The sequence below is a fragment of the Pundamilia nyererei genome, unplaced genomic scaffold (assembly GCF_000239375.1).
Source record: "Pundamilia nyererei isolate P.nyererei 1_Seehausen unplaced genomic scaffold, PunNye1.0 scaffold00089, whole genome shotgun sequence".
Lineage (NCBI taxonomy): Eukaryota > Metazoa > Chordata > Actinopteri > Cichliformes > Cichlidae > Pundamilia > Pundamilia nyererei.
In genome coordinates, this window is record NW_005187490.1 from 100,262 (window position 1) to 122,606 (window position 22,345).

At 40.7% G+C, this 22,345-nt stretch overlaps 2 protein-coding genes across 2 annotated transcripts in view; both read left to right on the top strand.

Annotated features, from left to right (window-relative positions):
* Positions 1-9,270, top strand: part of sntb2 (syntrophin, beta 2) — a 32,078-nt gene extending 22,808 nt beyond the window's left edge. Inside the window, exons 4-7 of the mRNA XM_005739043.2 lie at positions 891-1,033; positions 2,323-2,519; positions 4,723-4,913; positions 6,434-9,270. Of these exons, the coding sequence (XP_005739100.1) occupies positions 891-1,033; positions 2,323-2,519; positions 4,723-4,913; positions 6,434-6,526 (624 nt within the window). The 3' untranslated portion in view covers positions 6,527-9,270. The remainder of the gene's footprint in view (positions 1-890; positions 1,034-2,322; positions 2,520-4,722; positions 4,914-6,433) is intronic.
* A 3,507-nt stretch (positions 9,271-12,777) lies between these two features.
* The window catches only part of vps4a (vacuolar protein sorting 4 homolog A), a 12,104-nt gene continuing 2,536 nt past the window's right edge, over positions 12,778-22,345 (top strand). Inside the window, exons 1-10 of the mRNA XM_005739044.2 lie at positions 12,778-13,024; positions 14,675-14,786; positions 14,870-15,014; positions 15,100-15,161; positions 15,324-15,443; positions 15,555-15,711; positions 16,303-16,451; positions 17,120-17,201; positions 20,837-21,056; positions 21,649-21,789. Coding sequence (XP_005739101.1) covers positions 13,004-13,024; positions 14,675-14,786; positions 14,870-15,014; positions 15,100-15,161; positions 15,324-15,443; positions 15,555-15,711; positions 16,303-16,451; positions 17,120-17,201; positions 20,837-21,056; positions 21,649-21,789 — 1,209 coding nt within the window. The 5' untranslated portion in view covers positions 12,778-13,003. The remainder of the gene's footprint in view (positions 13,025-14,674; positions 14,787-14,869; positions 15,015-15,099; positions 15,162-15,323; positions 15,444-15,554; positions 15,712-16,302; positions 16,452-17,119; positions 17,202-20,836; positions 21,057-21,648; positions 21,790-22,345) is intronic.

Genomic DNA, 22,345 nt, shown 5'->3' on the forward strand with positions numbered 1-22,345 from the left:
TGCTGCCTCGAAAGAAAAGATTTTACTCTTGCCAGTCGCCTTAAATGATAAAAACTGGACTTCACCACTGCTCTGATTTGGTTGTCCAATTTAAAATCACTGTCCAACTTAAAACCAAGGTCAGTAACAACAGGTTTAAAATAGACTTCCAGGGGTCCCAAATCTACAGAGGACGACTCGGAGGTACCACTGGGTCCAAACACCAACAGCTCTGTTTTCTTTTCATTAAAATTTAAAAAGTTTAGAGCCAACCAAGCTTTAATGTCATCTAGGCATGTCGAGAGAGGTTTTATGGAGATGCCATCCCTGTGCTTTAGTGGCAAATAAATTTGGCAGTCATTTGCATAACAATGAAATGAGATCCGATGCCTTCTAAGGATAGAACCCAGAGACAATGGATACAGTGAAAAGAGCAGTGGCCCTAAAATTGAGCCCTGTGGGACGCCACATGACAGAGGAGCAGAAGACGATTCATAACCGAGAAGGCTGACAGAGAAAGTTCTATTTGACAAATAAGACCTAAACCAATTAAGTGCAGTGCCACCAATACCCACTACATCATGTAATCGAGAAATTAGAATATTGTGGTCTACGGTGTCAAAGGCAGCAGTTAGGTCAAGCAAGACAAGAACAACATGGTTACCAGAATCACATGCCAGAAGGATGTCATTCAAAACCCTTAATAATGCAGATTCTGTGCTGTGAAGGGTTTTAAAACCTGATTGAAAAACCTCAAAGATGCCATTTTCATCTAGAAAATCTTTCAGTTGACTAAAAAAATTTTCTCTAAAACCTTGGAGACTAAAGGCAGCTTGGAAATAGGCCTATAGTTCGCTAAACTGTGTGATCAAGGCCAGGTTTCTTAAGCAGTACTCAACGTTCTTCTTCAGGTCCAGCTAGAAGGTGGACGCCAGCAGTTTAGACCAGTGGTCATGGCGCTGACCGAGAAGGACATCCTGCTATTTGAATCGGTGCCGTGGAGCCGAGAGTCCTGGTCCATGCCTGTGCTCACACACCCGCTGCTCGCCACCAGGTAAACACACCAGCAGTTACATTCAGTCTTTATTCACATCTTTACTGACAGCTCTGCTTTCAGATTTTTAGTTTCGTGACATTTTTTTCTTTGTCATATTTTATCAGATGTTTCAGGTTTTTAAAAGTCTTAAATCCTTAAAAAGAGCTTTATGCCATTGACAGTAATAAGTATATATATGCTCTGTATTTATATATAATAAATAAACCTTTGTTATCATACGATTTTGGTAAAATTGGTTAAAAAAAATTGTTTTTGAAAAGAGTCTGGCTGCTGAACAGAAACATTTATGATATTTAACCTCCGAGGACCTGGCGTCCACATATGTGGACATCACATTTTGGGTTGTCTAGACCAAAGCACCAAATTTTGCTCTACAACGGCCTGATGTCCACTTACGAGGATGTTATACTGCCACTGTTCTATCGAAATTTAAAACGAATGTCCACATGTGTGGATTTATTTATTTATTTTTAGAAACAAAAATCAGGTAAAAATCAGGTTTTTACATTCATCAGGTCCTAATCAGCCCAAATAGCAAAGAGAAATTGAAAGTGCATGCCGTGAAAGACTTCGGGTCTTAGGAGGTTAAAGGTCCTTACATTCTGTTTGTTATTACATTTGTATTCGCAAAGTGGGTTTCATTTTCACTTTCATTGTGCAGATGTTTCTGCTTTTGCTAAAAATGAGAACTGTTGGCCTTTGAGCCTGAGCGTGAGTAAATATTCAACAGCAGATCAGCTGAGTGTCAAAAGAAACTTTCCTGGAACTGCTGACGAGCTGTAATTTTTGTGGTAAGTACCTGGAAATTTCTAGTTGCCGGCATCAAAGGAACTCATCTCAACAGCAGCAACTAATCTTTTCCAAATCTCTACCGATGGGAGGGGGCAGTGACCCACAGAAACATCATAGATATGTTAACTGGAAGAACGGCAGGTTGGAAGAAAGCAGAATTATCTTTGATTGCGATTACAGCAGAATACATTGTGACTTTTTTCTTTATAATCAGGAACTGCAACGTAATGACGTTAATGCTGCATTTAGTTGGGTTAAACGGACAAACGCAGGCCTGACATGGTGGGAGACAAGCTGAAGATTTTTGCATGCTCTTGCAACATTACAGATATTGTGGTTTCCACATGTTGACCAGAAGAAGAAGTATATAGCACAGGGATGAGTTGGAGAATCATTAAATATGTAGTTTGGGTTATGGGGAAGTAAAATGAACCCTCCTCTGTCTTTCTTCCTTCAATAACGTTCTCTCTGCCTGTATCGTCATGTCTCCCCAGACTGGTTCACTCAGGCAGCGCCCGCAGTTCTCCCGCCCAGGGTTCAGACCTGGTGTTTGCCACTCGGACTGGAACGGGCCGGGGCATCGAGTCCCACATCTTCCGAGTGGAGACCCACTGGGATCTGTCATCATGGACGCGAGCCCTCGTGCAGGGGACGCACACGGCCGCTGAGATCATCAAAGAAGTCTCCATTGGTGAGTGGGTGTCATTTATAGTCTTTAGTTTGGAGATCATGAGCAAAGCTGAAAACACATCAAGCCAAACTCACAAGCTGTGGCCCACACCAACTGTGAGCATAACAGTTTTAGGGTCTGAATGATTGCCTGTTTTGTTTTTCTTAACATCCACTTGCTATTTTAAATAATTAGCTCACAGTTTCAGGTGCAGCTGAATTAAGTGCTTCATGGAAACCTAAATGTGTCGTCATAACTGGCATTAAGATAAGTGTGAACCTGCAGCCACCATCTTAGCATGTAGCAGAAAGAGACGACCACACGATAAAGTACTGACAGGGGTATCTGAGGTCAGGTGTACTAGCAGTATCTGCAGCTTTAAATGCTAACTCTGCTAGCAGCAATGGCTGATGAATAACAGGTGACGCACTGCTGTAACAGGCGATATAATACAATCACAATGGTCTCTTGAAAATACTCTATTGATAATATAAAATTAGTTTGGCTTTCTGATTCATTTACCGCACGGTCAGCCTAAATGGTTATAAAAAAAATCATAGGCCACTTTGTTAGGTACAAGTGTACATCACAGCTTTTTGACATGTGGATATGGCCAAGACCTGCTGAAGCTCAAACTGAGCATCAGACTGGAGAAGAGGGAGAGAAACTGCTGATCAACTGGATCGTGACCTCCACATGTCATGCTGTCGTGACACAGTCATGTCATATGGACCAAAACCTCTGAGTTCTTAACCTCCTAAAACCCGAACTCTTTCATGGCAGGCATTTTTAATTTCTCTTTGCTATTTTGACTTATTCTTTAGTATTTGGTGTCTGAACACAGCAGCATTTTTCCTGAGTACAAAAACAAAATGAGAAACAACAATTGTGCCCCTTTGAGCACTGTGGCTCATTTGAAAGAGCAAAACTCAGTAGTGTGGTCCAGACCAGCAGTCGCTAACATTTTTTTGTGCTACGGACGGTTTATGTCCGACAATATTTTCACGGACCGTCTCGCGGATAAATGCAACAAAATAAAACCAGTACCAAAAAAAGAACATTTAATTACAACACACGTGAAAAGACCCAGGTGACCCAAGTGTCCGATCTGTGTGTAAATCTGACAGTGTATCTTATTCCAAGTTTACAATAGGTTGATGGTTTTGTGCCCACAGGAGGCACTTTATTATTCTGTACAAACACAGTGGATTACGTCACTGTGGCATGTGTACGTGTTTCGATGTGTGTGCTCTGTGTTGGTACACACATGTTAGCAGAGGCGTGTTGTAAGCAGACCATGAACCAGAGGATGTGGGTTCACCTTTACCTCCTTCCAAGTAAATGTTAAGTGGAAATCAAGAAATATTAGTCAGTGAACTAAACCGTCTATGCCACTTGAAGAAGAGCAATAGAATAAAGAGATAAAATATTTCCTGTCTATAGGCCTGTGTACTTTGGACTGTGACAGGAAGCTTCTGACAGCAGCTGACTCACAACAGTGTGCCATCGCTCAGAAAGAGCAGCTCTGTGTAGGAAAGGCAGAAATGGGAGGCAGCAAAGGGGAATGTTTCCACTCTGTGCAGAACAATAGTTGGCTGCCGGAACAGCACTGGAAAGCCTCAGCCTTTTTTTTTTTCCTATTCTCCTTCCCTGTCCCGCTGCTACACAAACACACAGTTGTGCAGAAACATTTGGGCCATTCAGGTTACAGTAATGCGCATGGAAATGCTTTCAGATCAGATGACCTCACGGTCACGTTGCGGCAGGCTGCCTGGATTTTTATATAAAACACAAACTTGTCTTTGGACTGCAACTGTTAATCAGCACTGTTATTGTAAGAGTGGATTTGTTACAATAATAAATCTGAATTCATACTCGGTTTGATACAAAAGCTTGACGTTCATTTATGTGTAAACAAATCAGTTTCAGTTGTTTATCACTCTTTGTGTTTTCCTTAAATATTTTACTGCATTAAACTTTTTGATTTGTTGTGTTTTGAAAAGTTTAATGAAAAAAATGTATTTGAACATAGAACTGTTTAGTTTTAGAAAACTTCACATAATTGAGAAACTGGTAAAGTAATAATAGAATGAAAAACATTTTAGTTTCAGCCCAACGTTTTCCAGAACCAGCCTCTGCACATCGGCACTGTTACATTTCTCCCTGTGACTCACCTGTGCACTATTTTTTCTTGAGCTCTTTCCCCTGTCGCCCTCTCCGCTAGGTTGCACATTGAACAGACAGGAAGTTAGGCTGACTCTACACTATGAAAAAGGCTTCACTGTGACGAGGGAGCCAGCCGACCCGAGCGGGGGGGCTGTGCTGTACAGATACCCCTACGAGAAGCTTAAAATGTCTGCCGACGATGGAATACGCAACCTGTACCTTGACTTCGGAGGTCCAGAGGGAGAAATGGTAAATTGTAGTAAAGCAACTTGTCAGTTTATGAATGCATTGTGAGTGGAAAATCTTTTTAAACCTAAGAATGTCAAAAATATTCCTAAATCTCAGTTTTATTAAAACTTTTGCGTCATGCTGAAATATTTATGTACCAAATATACCATATGTTTATGTAAGAGATGGTCGTAGCTGCTATGTCGTCTCCGGTTAGTTTCTGAAGTCTGTTCTAAATCCACAACATTTCTGCTGTTTTGATTGTGACAAGCACTGTTTCCTCTAAGCTGAGCGCGCTGAGTGCTGACACAGTCTCCCCACACAGAAAATCTGCGCTGCGCACAAAAAAAAATCCAGCCTGAATTGGAATTAAAGTAAGACTGTGTCAGCAGTGCACGATTGCTCACGCGCTCAGCTTAGAGGGAACAGTGGTGACAAGGCGGGCGGGGCCAACCAACGACTTGTCTATCACAAGTGGTTAGCCAACGTTTGACCAATATTTAAATAACTGAATTTAATAGTTTAAAAAAATGACCCAAAGCACGTGACTGAGTCCATAAAGTCCTCAGCAAAATTGCTGTTTCCCGTAGACTTCAGTAGGATTGAAAGTGTGTTTGCAGCCCCTGCTATCGCCATCTGGTGGCTTTCAGGTAGAATGCAGGTTTAGGACTGGCTTCATTTTTTCAACACAGAATCTCCATCAATGTTTTTTTACCGTCTGCGTGTTGAAACGCTAAACCAGCCGAAATCATGTTGAGTTTTTCATTATGGGGGAAAAAAGAGAAAAGAATGTCAACAAGAAGGCGAACTGAAGCTAATGGTACATGAATAATTACAGTTCATTTATCATAAAGATGTGAAAGCTCACTTACCCGTGCATTACAAACAGTAATTTACATTACAGCACTCAAACTGACCGGAAGCTCACTTGCATATTTTAGTTTTCCGTCTACCAACTAGCCTGAGAGAGCTGCTATGCCTAAAGAACCTCCACCACATAGCTGTTCCAGCTGTGCCACACAGTATGCAGTAGTGGATAGTGTGCCATTAATTCTGCTTTTCAATTGTATTATGATGTCAGACTTTTTGAGATACTGTCACTGGTTGTAACATATTGTGATTACGATTTTATTTATTTATTTATTTATTGTGGACTATATTCCTTAGATTAAGAAATTACATTTCCATCCACAGAAGGCAAGTCAAAGTGCAAATAAAGATCAGTAAAATGAAATAATATGAAATAAAATTAAGGTAAAATGCAACCTGTCAGGGATCTGTAGAACAGGAATAAAGATATTTCTGGTCAGTGACAGTAAAATACTAAAATGTTGTTTTTTTTTTTAACTGGAAAACTGTTTCTATTCAGGCCATTGCATTAAAGCTGGAATATTTTCCATTTTCCATAAAAGTGTTGAGGAACAAATAAAACAATAATCTGCATTTGAATAAGGGAATATCTTGGATATCTTGAATTTTTCTTTTCTTCTTCTTCATCCTCCTTTCCTTTCTCTAACTTCCTCCCTCCCTCCACCCTACAGGTGTTTGATCTCCACTCGGGTCCAAAGCCAGTGGTGTTCGTCCTGCACTCCTTCCTGTCAGCCAAACTCACTCGCATGGGTCTTCTGACGTGAAGCCCGCCAAATGCTGACAGCGTGGATGAGAGGATTCTTTTTTCTTTCTCGTTTTCATTTCTTTTTAATATCTTGTTCGTTTTTCCAACTTGTCCGCTCACAGCTGAAGTCAGGCCTGGCGTGGTGCTGCAGGGGGAACCTTAACCCAAGGAGGTGCTTTGTCTGATTGTCTCAAAAATGTGCCTTCTCTTCCAGCTTCTCCTCGGGCCCTTGTGGTCAGCTGCGTTGCGAGGCGAGGTACAAGGAAGGGGCACTTTGTTTTAAGTCACGAGGTGAAGGGAGACTGTTTTCACAGAAAACAAAAAGTGTGTACATATATATAGCAGTTAACAATCTCATAACATTCCACGTGATTGTGGGGCTTTTTCTTTTTAAATATATTTCATTATAAATATCCGATGAGATGTTGATGCAGCCGATGTGCTTATGAGATTGCAGCACCTGTGCGCTCTAAGAAACGTGTTAGTGAAGTGCATCAAACTAAAGGAAGGCTTTTTTAACTGACTGAGCACAGATTGGTAAACGCTCCCAGTTTTTACTCTGCCTATCATTCCACGACAGCCTTCCGGTGTATTTTGGGCTCTTTTTAAAGCGTGCGTGTTTGTCTTTGTGAGAGGGAGACGCTGCTTTAGAGTCGCGATGCAGTTACCCGAGCGGAGGTTGTGCGCGTGAAAGATTTCTGCGGACGAGTGTGTCTTTCCTCGCTGCACGCTGCCGTTGGCTTGATAGTGTGCCTCATAGTTTTAGCACATTATCCCAAACTACTGTTGTAATCAGGATCACCAACTGTGCCTTGTTACTTGTAGTCAGAGACACTCTTTATAGTGTTCCCTTTTTTTTAATTCACACAATAAGAGAATTTTACGCTTCAGACATGCACAAGCAATAGTATTACTCTTATAGTGTAAACAATGTTACGATTTTTTAGTGTGTATCTCCTGAAAGCATGACTTCCTGATGTTGGACTCTGTATTAGACGATTATATATGACATGACCGTGCGTTACCTCCCCCACCCGCGACTCAGACACCTACACTACCACATCGTCTCATCTCATTCTGCTTCGCTTGTGATTACACCTCTCTGGTTGCCATGCCCACATCAGCATTTGTGTGGTCAAATACCTTTTAACAGGAGCGTCACATGACAATGAGCTGACAGTGAACTGACAGTGAATGTTAAAACTGCCTCACCTCCTAAAACACAAACAAAAAACGGATTCAGGAAAGTTGTAATATCTTATTTCTGGGTGATTAAATGTTCAAAGATCAGTGTTCCTCTGGAGTACCATGAATGGCTGAGTTTACCCAACAAGTTCTACAGTGACTTTTTCTCATTTTAAGCACCCAAAGTGAAAAATATTAAACCTTAAGTCTCTCATATTAGGTGGACCTGTTGCGCTCGCTTCCAGCTCTTTATTTTTCCTCTAGCAGTCCGTTTAGAGTTACTACTCTGCCCTCTTGTTTCAGCCAATCAGACGTTTTGTCTCCTGTCTCTTTAAGGCTCCCCTCCCCATAAATCAAACTTTCTTCTCATAGGTCCAATTCTGGAAGCCTGAGGAAAGGCAGCTACATATGACAGCACATGTAGCTTATTGAAAATCTTGTATGCAATCAGCTGGAATTGCCTTGTTTTTATAGTCACCTCAGTTTAGGAATTATTGTCTTGTAAACCTGTGATCCCAGTTTGAACCTAAAGCAGAGAGCAGTTTGAAGTCTCAGCCAAATTATGTGAAAATCTTTATTTTTTGCCTTGAAGTCAGATTATTATTAAACTAAAAGTACTGCACTCTGTTTGGTCAAGTTAATGAGCGCAGAGGAAATAATGGGTCCAAGAATAGAAAGTGTCGATCCTTCCTCAGCTTCCTTGTTTGCTCGAAATAATCAGCCAGCTTAATGACTCATTCTGTAAAAACAGTTTCTTCATTTAACAAATATTGTGACTCTGCTGCCAAAGACCAACAAAGCCGACAAACGTCATTTCGATATTTCCAGTTTATCAGACTGACAGACTTCATGTTAAGCAGCCAGGTGCACATGTGGTGACCACATTTAAATTTCATTTTCACTCACTCATGGGTTGAGTTCAAGGAACAAAAAAAAAAAACAGGATGCAAGGTTAAGAAAAGAGTATATGTACACATGTAAAAAGCTCTAGTTTGAAATTCACCTAACAGAAACCTTCTGCTATAACCTGCTGCAGATGTTTGTCCTCCCCACTCTTTTTTTTTTCTTTCCCAGATTAGATTTGATTGAGAGTTATGATTCTCAAACTTAAGCTCCCCCCCTCAGCAACCTTTCAGAAATCAACCAATCAGAATAAAGTTAGCCTTTACTGAAAGGGTGGTGGTGTCTTTAAGGGCCTGTGGCTAAAATTACCCATTTAAAGCAGATCAAGGCTCATCTGAGGGTCTAGTAGATAAATTATCTTTTTTTAAACTGTAAATCAAGCAGAGCTACTCCTGTGGAGTCCCAGAATAAAAATATCGAGTTGGAAAAGAGCAGCAGGTGTTCCCTTTAACATCAACAATACTGATTATAATGCAAAGTTAGCACAGGGAAAAAGAATGCCAGCCATTCATTCTTGTTTATCCCTCCAATGTGCTAAAATTGTGTTAAATGTTGAGAAATGATGAGCGCTTGTAAGTTGTACTGGTCACTCGCAGCAGTGTTGGTGTTCATGTAGTCAGTGTGCTGACAGACACAATGTGATGCACGTGATATTTAACTGACTGAACCAGATTTTTTTTTATTTTTTCCAATATATGCAAGTTGACCATTCTTCCCCCTTCAGTTCATTTTGCCTGCGTTGGCTGGTTAATGAGTTCAACGTGACTGTAATAAACACATTTTAATCACTGTCAGCTTATTCATGATACATGTAGCTGAAGTTACCCTTCAGTAGAGCCTCTGTCTGAGGTCCAAAAGAACACAATGTGCCATTGTGCGCACTGACTGCAACATAGGAAAACAAGATAACCCCGGTTCTCTGATACGGAGCACAGTCACCCGCCTGAATGACCTCTGTCCCATTTGGGACATCGTGTCCTTGTGATGCTTTTTTCTTTTTCTTTTAATGAATGTGAAAATTCATCACAGTACACTCACTTCCTGTTTAGCGATTTAAGCCTTTTCAAGCTACAGTTAATGTTGGCTGTATTACAGCTGAAGTAAGCTTTGCTTCCCTTAAAACGTCACAGTTTGAGCTATGCTCAGCCTGGCATGAAGTCAGTTTCTGCAACATTTGAAGCAGTAGTGAAAGGGATACGCTTTTACACCACACTTTTGCTTTCTTGTCACTCTAACTGCTCTAACCTGATCTGATTATGTGAAGTTTAAGAAGCTACGAGGCCGTCCTGTTCCTCTCTGAGCTCGATGCACTAACCTGTCAAACCCCTTTTAAACCTGTGAATGTACACCTTTTATCTCCTTCCTCTCTTTGTTCTCAAATCGTGGCTGTTCTGTCTATGCAACGCTTCAAAGAAGGGGTTTGTGGAACCAAAGGTATTATCTGTGGCAGCTTGCGTCCAACACAATCATGAAACTGAAAAGTCGCGAGGATAAATGCTGCTGCGACAACCTGTCATATGCAAAGTATTTTAGATTTCCTTCCAAGAGACGGTATACAATGTATGATAACAATGTAGTAATCTCAAATGTACATACCTACCAATAAAACTGTTGTAAGTTACAGAAACCAAGGTGTTGTTTTTCAGTGGTTTTCTGTGTGACTTCAATTCAATTCAATTTTATTTATATAGCGCCAAATCACAACATAAGTCGCCTCAAGGCGCTTCATAGATACAGAGAAAAAAACCCAACAATCATATGACCCCCTATGAGCAAGCACTTTGGCAACAGTGGGAAGGAAAAACTCCCTTTTAACAGGAAGAAACCTCCGGCAGAACCAGGCTCAGGGAGGGGCGACCGGTTGGGGTGAGAGAAGGAAGACAGGATAAAAGACATGCTGTGGAAGAGAGACAGAGGTTAATAACAGATATGATTTAATGCAGTTGTTATGACTTGTGGCCCACAGCTCAGTCAGATGAACCAGAGCATCTTTGTGTTTATGATAACTGAACCTTTTTAATACTAAACACGCTATAAACATTTTTTTTGTTTCCATTCTAGTGAACTTTGACTAGACATCCAGATATTAGTGGCAGGTTAGTCTGAATGGCACAATTACATTGACTGGCTGGACTTTTGGACAGTTACTGATTACTTTTAGTACTTTTTTCAATACTTTTTTTTCTTTTATCATTTATTTATTATTTATAATGTGTTATTTATAATTTTTCAAAATTGCTGCTCAAAGAAGTACCCATAGATCTTTCAACGTGTTTGTGGAGGAAAAGCGTCAGGAAGATTTTTGGTGGGGGTCATAATTTGGTGCGTCTGTCAGGGATGACTGTGGATCAGGTGGAAGATCAACTGAAGGCCGGTGCATCGATTCCTGACTCCTCCAGGCTGCTTGCTGAAAAGCATCTTTGGGTAAGACACTGAAGCCCGAGTTGCCCCTGATGCATCCATCAGAGTGTGAGTGAACATTACACTCAAAATCCAATTTTATATTGCTGTGTTCTGGGTTTATATAATACAGTCACAATATATGTACAGATTAAAACACACCACACACAAACATAATTTAACTATCCCATAATTTTTTTTTCTCGCATGGTTCAGTTGGGTACTCTACAACGTTCCCAAATACTTGATTTCACATGAGCGCAGTGTTTCTCCAACTACTCCTGCCTTTAAAGAAAGGCTTGTGGCTGTGGCCGCTAGGTGGCAGTAGTTGCAGGCCATTGAACATCTGCTAAGGTCCCTGAAGTTTGTCAAGTTTATTAGTTTAGCAACAAAACCGGAAGTTGTTTTCCAAGTTAAATGGTCTCTATAGTCTCGGAAAAATATTACATTTATATATAAATGTAATTCTGAGAATATAATAACCTTGGTGTATTATTAATAATTCATGTGGTGACTACATGTTTGCTGATTTTAAAAAAAAAAATTTTTTTACGACGGGCCCTTGGTAGACTTCGCCGGAAGCTGTCACGTGTGAGCTCCCCTGTTCAGTGTTGCCAACTTAGCGACTTTGTCGCTATATTTAGCGAGTTTTCAGACCCTTTAGCGACTTTTTTTTTTTTTAGAAAAAAGTCGCTAAAGTCTTTTACTCTTTTACTCTTATGCTGTTTTGTGGATCACAAGGTTTAAAACTACTTATAAACACACACACACAAAGGCTACGTTCACACTGCAGGCGAAAGCGCATCAAATCCGATTTTTTTGACCCTATGCGACCCATATCCGATCATGGTGTGACAGTGTGAACGACACAAATCCGATATTTTCACATCCGGGATCTGGGTCACTTTCGTATGTGGTACTGAATCTGATACATATCCGATGTTTCAGAAAGCGACTGCTATGTGAACGGTCATGTCGCATTAAATCCGTCTTTTACGTCACTGACACAAGACAGACGCCAATTATCAGCGCCGGAGAAGACATCGCGAACGCTTCCTGGCCATCCAGTGTAGATGTCAGTGAAACTGTTGGGAAGACAACGTTGGAGAAACGTGAACATTTTATTTGTTCTGTATCATCTGTAGATTCTGACAGAAATCTGCAACTATCCTTTAAAGCACCGCTCCTCTAAAACAGCAATAAGGATAATTATTAGGTTATTTACATTATCATGTAAAAATTGGGAAACGTAAAGTCGGAAGTCTTTATATTAACGGTCATCAGTCAAACAATATTGTTTGCTCTGGGTATAAACGGAGTTCGTTGTGTGTGACGTCTTCTTTTGCGCATGCGGGCCGCTTTGAGCGTTCACACTAGAGCGCGTTTGCTGTCGCATTTTATTTATAGTGGGAACAAGCAGACAAAAAAATCGGATTTGATCAAAAAATCGGAATTGAGCATTAAGACCTGCAATGTGAACGTAGCCAAAATAACTCCACCAGAGTGCCTAATTTGGGTCACTTTTGCCGGTCCAAAACCGGGTAAAGGAGCAGGGTTGGAATTGTGACATTAAAAAAAAAACAATAATTGCTAAAAGAAATTTAATTTGTAGTTCTAAATAAACTCTAAATGCATTTAGGACGTTTTTTACTCACTTTATGTCTCTTCCACGATGTTATTTCTCTCTCCAACAACATAGGTTACGATTAGATTAGCATGACCAATTATGCAAATTAGGCGATGACGTCATTTAGCGACTTCTAGGACAACCAATAGCGATTTTCCTTACTGAGGAGTTGGCAACACTGCCCCTGTTGGTTGACGTCTTGTTGGGTCGAGCTGTCATCTTTGCTAGCCGCCGCATTAGCCACTGTTTTGTTTTGTCATGACAGGAGCGTGCAGTCCTCGTACAGAACAGGGCTGGTAAAGACATCACTTCTTCAGGTGTCCACCTTTGGGGAGGAACAGAGGACAGAAATCTGCGCGTGTCACATTAAAGTGAGATGAAATGACAACGTCAACATTACAGGTAGGCTGTTGTTAGCTGGCTAACGTTAGCCCGCTTCAGTTTGGTCACAGAGCTAGCCTTTGATTTGTGTATAATTGGAGCAAAAAGCGGGGTTTTTTACAACTCTGAATACACTGGGTTGCGTGCGGAAGAATTTTCTGGAAGCTACGAAGACTCTTCGAGCCATTTGGTAGATAATTTTATTTTTTTTCCACTGAACGATTAAAGAAAGATTCTAATTCAAAACACAGTTTCCAGCCTGTCGGCTACCTTCATACAAAATAACGGTTAGCTCTTAAACCCTAAGGTGGCTGGATGTACTGCAAGCTAAATTGCTAACAAAACAGCCGATAGTAAGATTGCCTTGGTTTGGTGTTACAATAAATATGTCGTCTAGATTATATATTATAGAAACGACAGGCTTTGTTGCGGGTACTACTGGCTGTGCCTCGCCTGTAGGGTGTTTCTAACGGTATCTGCTGTCACCGTTAGCCGGCCTGTATGGCCCTGCTCGCTCAGTTAAAAGGACTGAAAACAAAGCGTTGCTGTTTTGGGGGGGACTATTTTAGTCTGACGACTGGCTTTATAAGCAGCACAGTGAATATTTGTCTTAAGGAATAGCTTGTTCTTTGTTTTAATAATAATAACAACTTTTATTTGTTTATCACTTTTAAATAAATAGAGTTACAAAGTGTTTCACAGTTTAAATAAAACCACACATTAAACACAAGTGAATATGTTCCAGCACATGGTCTTGCATTTATCGAAATATATATATACGCAACTTTTATACATACATCAGATGTAAACCTATAGCCAAAAATAATAGGAGAAAGATTGTTTTTCTTTTCTTTGCTTTTCGTTTCTTTTTTTAAAGTAACTTATATAAAGTTCTCAGTAATCCTATAAAACAAACCACAGGTTCAGCTGACCTGAATTACTGAGAAATGCTGTTCCAGAGTTTAGGTGTAACCTGAAAACCTGGGCACCTCTGTTTTTAACAGTTAAGAGCGTGATTAGATGATCTGAGATACTTAAAGATGTTGTAAATTCTCAGTAGCTCTCCATGTTTATGCGAGAGCTAAGCCATGTAGGACTTTATGCTATTAATACAATTTTGAATTTCACTGGAAGCCAGTGAAGGGATGCAAAAATAAGTGGGAGACAGTTACAGTGTGTACTAAAAGTTCTGGATGATTGGGTGGGAAAAAAAAAGGTTTCATGTTTGCAATGTTTCTTTAATGAAAGAAAGCTGGGCGAGCTTTGAAATGTGAGATTTAAATATACTAGATAATAACGAATGATGCTAAGGTTCTTAGCAGATGATTTGATATTATCAGCGAGCAGGCTGACTGGCTGACTTCCTCGGTGAATCAGTCAGGGCCGGACACAAGAGCCTTGGTTTTGTCAGGACTGAGATGAAAGAACTATTTTAAAGTTAGTAATGGTAGTGAAGCATTCCCTCGGGGACCAAAGGCTGTTGAGCTTGAACTAACAGAAAGGTACAGCTGTGTATTGTGTGCATATCAATGATAGCAGGTGCATTTAAAGCTATTAAGCAGATGGCCCAGGTATAATATACACAGTGAAAACAAAACTGTGTTTATGACATGTGTTTATTGCCTGTTTTTGACTCCATGGTTTAATATTATATCTCTGCATCTGCTACAGAAAGCCATTGATCTTGTCACTAAAGCCACAGAGGAGGACAAGGCGAAAAACTATGAGGAGGCTCTGCGCCTGTACCAGCATGCTGTGGAATATTTCCTACATGCCATAAAATGTAAGTATCTTATCTTGACAGGTAGCTGAGCTCTTTGTGTTTTGCATACACCTTGCTGATGCCAACATCTTCTCTTACTCCAGATGAGGCCCACAGCGACAAGGCGAAGGAGAGTATACGAGCAAAATGTATGCAGTACCTGGACAGAGCAGAGAAACTGAAGGACTATCTGAAGAATAAAGACAAACAGGGCAAGAAGCCTGTCAAAGAAGCACAGAGCAATGACAAGTATGATGTCCTTTTTTTGTATGTTTAAATGTAAAAAAACAACAACATTTTAGGCTTTATTGGATTTTTATGTTCCGTGTTCTAGGAGTGACAGTGACAGTGAGGGTGAAAACCCAGAGAAGAAAAAACTGCAGGAGCAGCTTATGGGTGAGTGGCCTTGGGGGGGATTTAACCCCATCATGTGGAGCTAAATATTTATTTATGATATTATTTCTTACAATTTTCTTTGGTTTTGTCATAATCAAACAGCCTTGTCTATTAATTGCATCCCAGTAGGTGTGTCATCATCACTGTTTTCTGTGTGTGTAGGTGCTATTGTAATGGAGAAACCCAATGTGAGGTGGAATGATGTTGCTGGGCTGGAAGGAGCTAAGGAAGCTTTGAAGGAAGCAGTCATCCTGCCCATCAAATTTCCTCACCTTTTCACAGGTACTGTAGGTCTCAAGTCTCTTCATTCTGTTTAAACCCAGTAAGCAGTCATACACTGATATCAACACTACTTTAAAGACAAACTTTTCTTCTGTGTCTTTTGTTTCTCAGGCAAACGGACCCCATGGAGAGGCATCCTGCTCTTCGGTCCTCCGGGAACAGGAAAGTCATACCTGGCCAAGGCGGTGGCCACCGAGGCCAACAACTCCACCTTCTTCTCTGTCTCCTCCTCAGACCTCATGTCGAAGTGGCTGGGAGAGAGTGAGAAGTATGTTTTCAATGCGTCATTTCAATTCAGTGTAATTTACATAGAGCCAATTCCCAACAAGTCTCATCTCAACGTGCTATAAATTGTCATGTAAAGGCCGTACAATATGGATGAACTAGTTTTTCAGCATCACTCTGAGTCAGGAGTGTTTCTAATTTTTAGTATTGTACACTTGTTTAAGTGAGGTAAAAAGGAAATATCAGAAATGCTTCTAAAGTTCCTCACAGCCTTGGGGACAGCTGTTTTGTTATCCTAGCAGAATATCAATTAAACAGCTCCATAAATATTCAACTGTACCAGAGTAGAAACCTGAACTTATAAAGCTGAAACAGTTTTGTAAGTATATTTTTAATAAACAGATTGATATGTGATTTAGCAAGTAGAAATACTAGAAAAAAACAACTTTGATAACTGAGTATTTTGGAATTTTAATCTTTAAAGGTCTCATCTTAAATTGCATAAAGGTGATGAGCAATAATTACAACATTTGTTACTTCAAAGACTAAATCGATTTCTTAGTAATAAAAAACTAATGGTCTAATATGGCTATCCCTCAGACATATTCACTCCGTCTCTGCCCGTCTCTCTCAGGCTGGTGAAAAACCTGTTTGATCTAGCTCGCCAGCACAAACCTTCAATCATCTTCATCGACGAGGTGGACTCTCTGTGCGGCTCGAGGAACGAGAATGAAAGCGAGGCTGCCCGCCGCATCAAGACAGAGTTTCTGGTCCAGATGCAGGGTGAGTCACACGAGTGCTATCGGATATATGAAGTGTGAAGAATATGCAGTATGAAATAATATTGTTGAAACTTGAGGCACAGCCATTTGGAAAAACATGGCGCCTGCAGTGTTTCAAGTCAGATTGATGATGTGAGCAAAGAGGGGCTTTTCTCAGCCTCACATCTGTGTCAGACTGAATGTGCAAATCTTGTTAACACTTTGTGGAACCTGGATCACATCACCATGATGGATTGAAATAAGGGACCTTAAGACCACAGCAGCCTTTTCAGAGTTCATAGAACCATACGGAACCACAGAACTTCACTGTGCTTGCTCTGCACCACAAGAGGAACTTCTAAAAAACACAAATGTTTGGTGATTTTCTGGATGTCCTTTTAAACAGTTTTCTGATTGTTTTCAACACATTTCTCAGTTGAAGACTTAGTTATTTGTCTTTAGGTTGAACGATGGTGATGTCAGGCATGTTCTGTTTTCATAACTTTTCTTGTTAGTACGGTATTCATTCCACACCATATAAACAATTTTATTGTGTGGCATCAGTAGCTCATCATTGTTTATATTGTATAAATAAATTACACTGACCGTTATTCCTGCTACAGTCGGTTAAGAGAGTTTTCCAGAGTTTCAAAAGAAGTGCTTGTGTAGATTAACACTCTGCTTTTGTAGGTGTCGGAAACAACAATGATGGCATTCTGGTGCTCGGAGCCACCAACATCCCCTGGGTGCTGGACGCCGCCATCCGCAGAAGGTCAGAGGTCATCTCAGATGTTTGTGTGTGTGTGTTTGTTTTGTTTATATTCTGTGGGGCTTTTTATTCCAAAAAATGTACTTTTACTGCACTGTTATTATTCATCACAATGGTAATTCTGTCATGTTCAGTGTTGGGTAAGTACTTTCAAAGTAACTAGTTACTAGGGAAAGTAACTTTGGTTTTACTCAGAATTCTCTTGTTAATGTGTTTCTTCCATAACTGGATACCCAGCAAGAGTGCCAGTCTTCTAGCTTGCTTACTTGCCACAAGTGCACTGTGCCACCTACCAATAGCAAGGAAAAGATAATGTGCATATTTCCATGAGAGAAATCCCACGCCTCGACTGTCGTTGACCGCCGCCATGATTCTAGCCTACGTCACAGCGTTATGTGCGCTTTTTACATCCAACACAAAAACTGCAGTCGTGGTGCTTTCGATTGTACTCAGAAATTCTGCCTTCTGAGTAGGAAGATGTAGGTAACACCAGACTGCAGATGAGCTGCATACAGGGCTGGACTGGGACAAAAAAAAAAAATCGTCCCGCCCACCATTATAGGAAAAATCATAAAGCCTTTGAATGAAAACAAACACTGTTGTGACAGTGATGTACACTGTTCTGATGATATATATGCATCAATCTATCAATGGTTTCCTCTTTCTGGCGCAAAGTGGGCGATAAACAAACAAGAGAGAAAAGCCGATCAGCTGATCGTTGATCAGTTTCATGATTGAAGTAGAAACGGGAGAGGGAGGGGGAGAGAGAGAGAAGAAGAGGCAGCTGTGCAGCAAAGAAGTGCAGCACAGAATAACTCCAGCTTTGTGTCTTTTTCGTTGTAGCTGAAGTCGGGAACAAACTGTGTTCCTTTTCAGCTCAATATGAAATATTTTCTCTGAATACGGAACGATTCCGTTTTTTACAGGACGGTTGGCAACTCTACTAACTAACTAACCTTATGAACAAAATAAAGTTCAACATCAGTAACATCATAGCACCCACCCAGCTGTATAGAAACTCCGTCATGCTAGCTAGCACACAGTACAAAAAAGTCAGCGTAACGAAAATAAACTCCACCTAAACTTGGTTCATATCTGACCCAGATGGACTGCAGGTCATAACTTCTTACCTGAAGTTGAGTTCACCTGACACTCTCGGACCAGCGGCCGCTTCGGGTCTCTCCTCTTGCCTCCCTTTCCCTCATCCACCTGCTGGCCTCCACCACTTGCTAATGTTACTGAATCTCTGGAAGCTCCGTGATAGCCACCACACGAAGTAACAAATAACGAGCCTATCTAAATCCCAGTAACGATTAACGCGTTCCTGATTTTGGCATAATAACTAGTTACTGTGCTCGTTACCACAGTAATAACGTAGTTACTGTAACGCGTTACTTAATAACGCGTTAGTCCCAACACTGGTCATGTTACTTCTAATTCTGGTGTGTTAAGAAAACACAAACCTTTGAACACGGGTAGATTCTGATGCTGTTAGTTTGAACCCAAATGGAGAAACCACAGGGCTTGAAGTGTTGTTGTTGTAGGATGAATCTGAAATCTAAATTCTTATTAAATCCTCCTGCATTTGGGGAATATTTCAGAAAGTGATTTTCTAATCTGTTTGTCTAAACGCATGTTAATGTTAAGATTCATACTGCTTTTTGACTGCTGACCATGGATGGTGTCACAGTCTGATGTCGTTTTTTCTCCTCCTTTAAACTACTCAGCTGTTAACAAAGCATTTGTGTGGACACACACCTGAGCTCCAGCTCTCATTTTGAATGCTGACCATGTAAAACATTGTCCAAACTTCTTGTGAGTTGTTCTCTATGACGTTTAGAATTTAATGTTGGCTCCAGGTATTTTTGGACAGTGGCATGATTATTGTCTTTTTACCTTTGTATCAAAACATACTTGAGTTACTGCTAAATGCTTTAAGCTTCAAGTGCAAACATTCAATTCTAAGTTGAGGGGTTAACCCATCATATTGCATTGACCACTGAAGTGTTGCATCTGTACTTTAACACTTTGGTCAGGAAGTGATTTCAAGTGTGCTGTGGCTGTTAATGCAGAAAAAGAATTTAGTATGGATATTATTAAGATCGTGAGTGGCTAACTATTTTGTACATACTGAGGAAAACACATGGAAGCACATGGGAAGACCTGGAAAACCACAGACATGGGTGATGACAGGATCTTTTCTATAGTAAAGAAAAGCCCCTACAGATCATCCAGCAAAGAGTAGAGACCAACCTCCATGAGGTATTTATATAAAGTGTTAAATGAAGAAAAGATTTCAGGAGACCTGCCCACAGGGAAAACAGGAAGGGCCAGAGCTTGCTCGTTGACAGTGACTGAATTTTCAAAATAAGTGCGCATTACCTTGGCTAGATGAACAATTATGAAAAAAAGTCTGTGCTTTGGAAACAGTGCACTGTGTGTGTGATCTGTTAGAAGACGTTAGCTGAGGCTCATCATGTTGTTATGTTACCATGGGCACATTACAAACACAAGCTGCTGGGGGATAGTTCAGCTTATTTAGATGGCCACTTGGAGAAACCAGCAGTACCCAACAACACGTTCATCAGCAGCTACACTTTGCCTCCATTTAAGCACAAAAGCTGAATTCAATGTTAAATTAAAATGTGGAAAAAAGAAAAGTTTCACTTGAAACGAGAAGGATGTGGCTTCAAACAGGAAGTAGTTCCTTCTGTAATTGTTACTGAACAGAGTGAAAGATCGCTCTGATCGACAGCTCTCACCTCACTGAGCAGGGCAGGCAGTATAAAAATCATCCTGCCTCCTCTTGGGAAATAGAGTTAAAGAGTTCCCAGCAGCTATCAGCTTTTCTGTCAGATCTGTACAGGCTTGCATTTTTGGTGAATAGTGCTGGGAATGCAAAAAGAAGACAGCTCCTGTAAGAAGTGGCACTGAAATCCACAGCTGATTAATAACATCTTAAACTTGTAATCCACTCGGTGTCTTGTGGAAGCATAATCTTAAATGTATACCCAGTTAGAAGCATATGTAATACAAAGTGTATTATAGAATTATTAAACAAATCAGAGATGCGGCTCTTGAACTCCACTAAACGAGCTTTGTAGGATTCAGAGCTCGATATACTCGCGTTGGAACAGCCCATTGAATTATCATCTGCCTGAAATAAAACATTTTAGCTCCTGTCTCTATAAGGCTACCCACATTTTAAGCCTACTTTGGTTATTATTCGTCTGACTGGCTGCTATTTGCGTGCCTGAGACCTTATTAGGGATATCCATTCTTGATGATATCATATCGAGCCAAGCATATAAAAAATGTCTAAAACTAATTCTATATATAATCCTGAAGTCTGAGCTACATAGACTGATTATTTAAAACTTTGGTCGTGTTTAATATAAGCATCGACCAGTGGAGTGGGATTTATGGCAGAAATAAGGAAAAGTGGTCAATCTACAGCCAGTGAACCCAGTATCCGACTCCTGCTTCACTTCCTCTAAACTTTAATAGTAACGAGTTGATTTTAGAGCTACGCTTTGCTTTGTTATACCTTTTCTTGTGTGCTGTTTAAGTGTACGTGTGTTCATGTACGTGTTGAGGAGCATCTGTAAGACAGGCTTGTTATTTTTGTTGTGCGTCAGATTTGAGAAGCGTATCTACATCCCTCTGCCAGAGGAGCCGGCTCGGGCTCAAATGTTTCGCCTCCATCTGGGCAACACGCCGCACAGCCTGAGCGAGGCCGACCTGCGGCAGCTCGCCCGCAAAACAGAAGGCTACTCCGGTGCCGACATCAGCATCATCGTCCGGGATGCTCTCATGCAACCCGTTAGGAAGGTCCAATCTGCCACACATTTCAAAAAGGTAAGAGAAAGAAACCTGTGAAATCTTCAATCTTGGATCTTTGTGATATAAATGAACTATTGAAAGGGGCCCTGTTACCTGGACTTATAAGGTCTTATAAGTCTTGATTAAAGTTCAGTTCATGCTCTGTTAAAAATTAGCTGTTTTAAGCTTGTTTGTAAAAGAAATCACCCCAAAAAACCAAGCCTGTGAGCTCCAGTACCTGTGATCAGCTGTCCTGTGCTTCTGCTGACTCTCAGGTTTTAGTCAAATCTGTCCATGGTATGTAAGCAGATGTTGAGGAATGAGGAATTAGAGCTGCTTTTCAGCTACTAGACAGTATATTACTATTAAAGAGCATCATCACTCAGGCGTGCAGCAGTCTAACAGACTCCGTTACTGTAAATGTTATCAGAATACTGCAAACTAACCAGTTTAACATGAATTTAATTAAGTTATTGTGTTTAGTATGTAGTTGAGATTGAGTTACTGGTGTCTCAAAGATCGCCCATAGACTCAGCGGGGTTCGATGAAGCCTTCATGTGGAGGCTGCAGTGTTTGGTGTGATTAATCGGTGCTGCACAGGAGCTTTTTTCCCCCCTTACTCCTGCAGGTCCGCGGTCCATCCCGAAGCAACAACCAGGTGATGGTGGATGACCTCTTGACGCCATGTTCCCCTGGCGATCCTGGGGCCATAGAGATGACCTGGATGGACGTGCCTAGTGATAAGCTACTGGAGCCCATAGTCTGCATGGTAAGATGCAGGAACGTGAAGGAAAATCTGTTGTTTCACTAACAGCAGCTTTGATTTTCTTTTAAACTGACATATTACCATCTTCCTTTCCACCACCAATGAACAACAATGACATAGATTATCAGCCAGATTCATTATATATGTAAAACTGCTGAAGGAAGGTTTATAAGATAAGACCTCCTGTGATGTTTGGTTTCAAGATGATGGCACTAGTGGAGGTGGTGGAGATGAAGATACTAAGATTTTCATTGGGATTATTAATGAGTAATATTACTATTAACCAGTAATATCATAAGGACGGCTCATGGAGCAGTTTGGAGACAAAGTTGGACAGGTGAGGCTGAGATGATTAGGCTGTGTGCAGAGAAGGGATAAAGGATATGTTGGACAGTCTTTCTGCATAAAGAAAGCTTCTGTTGGATTGAAAGGACCTCACAGTGATATACAGAATTCAAATATGCAGTATAACAGTAATGAAATAACAATAATGAAGTGTGTGTGTGTGTGTGTGTGTGTGTGTGTGTGTGTGTGTGTGTGTGTGTGTGTGTGTGTGTGT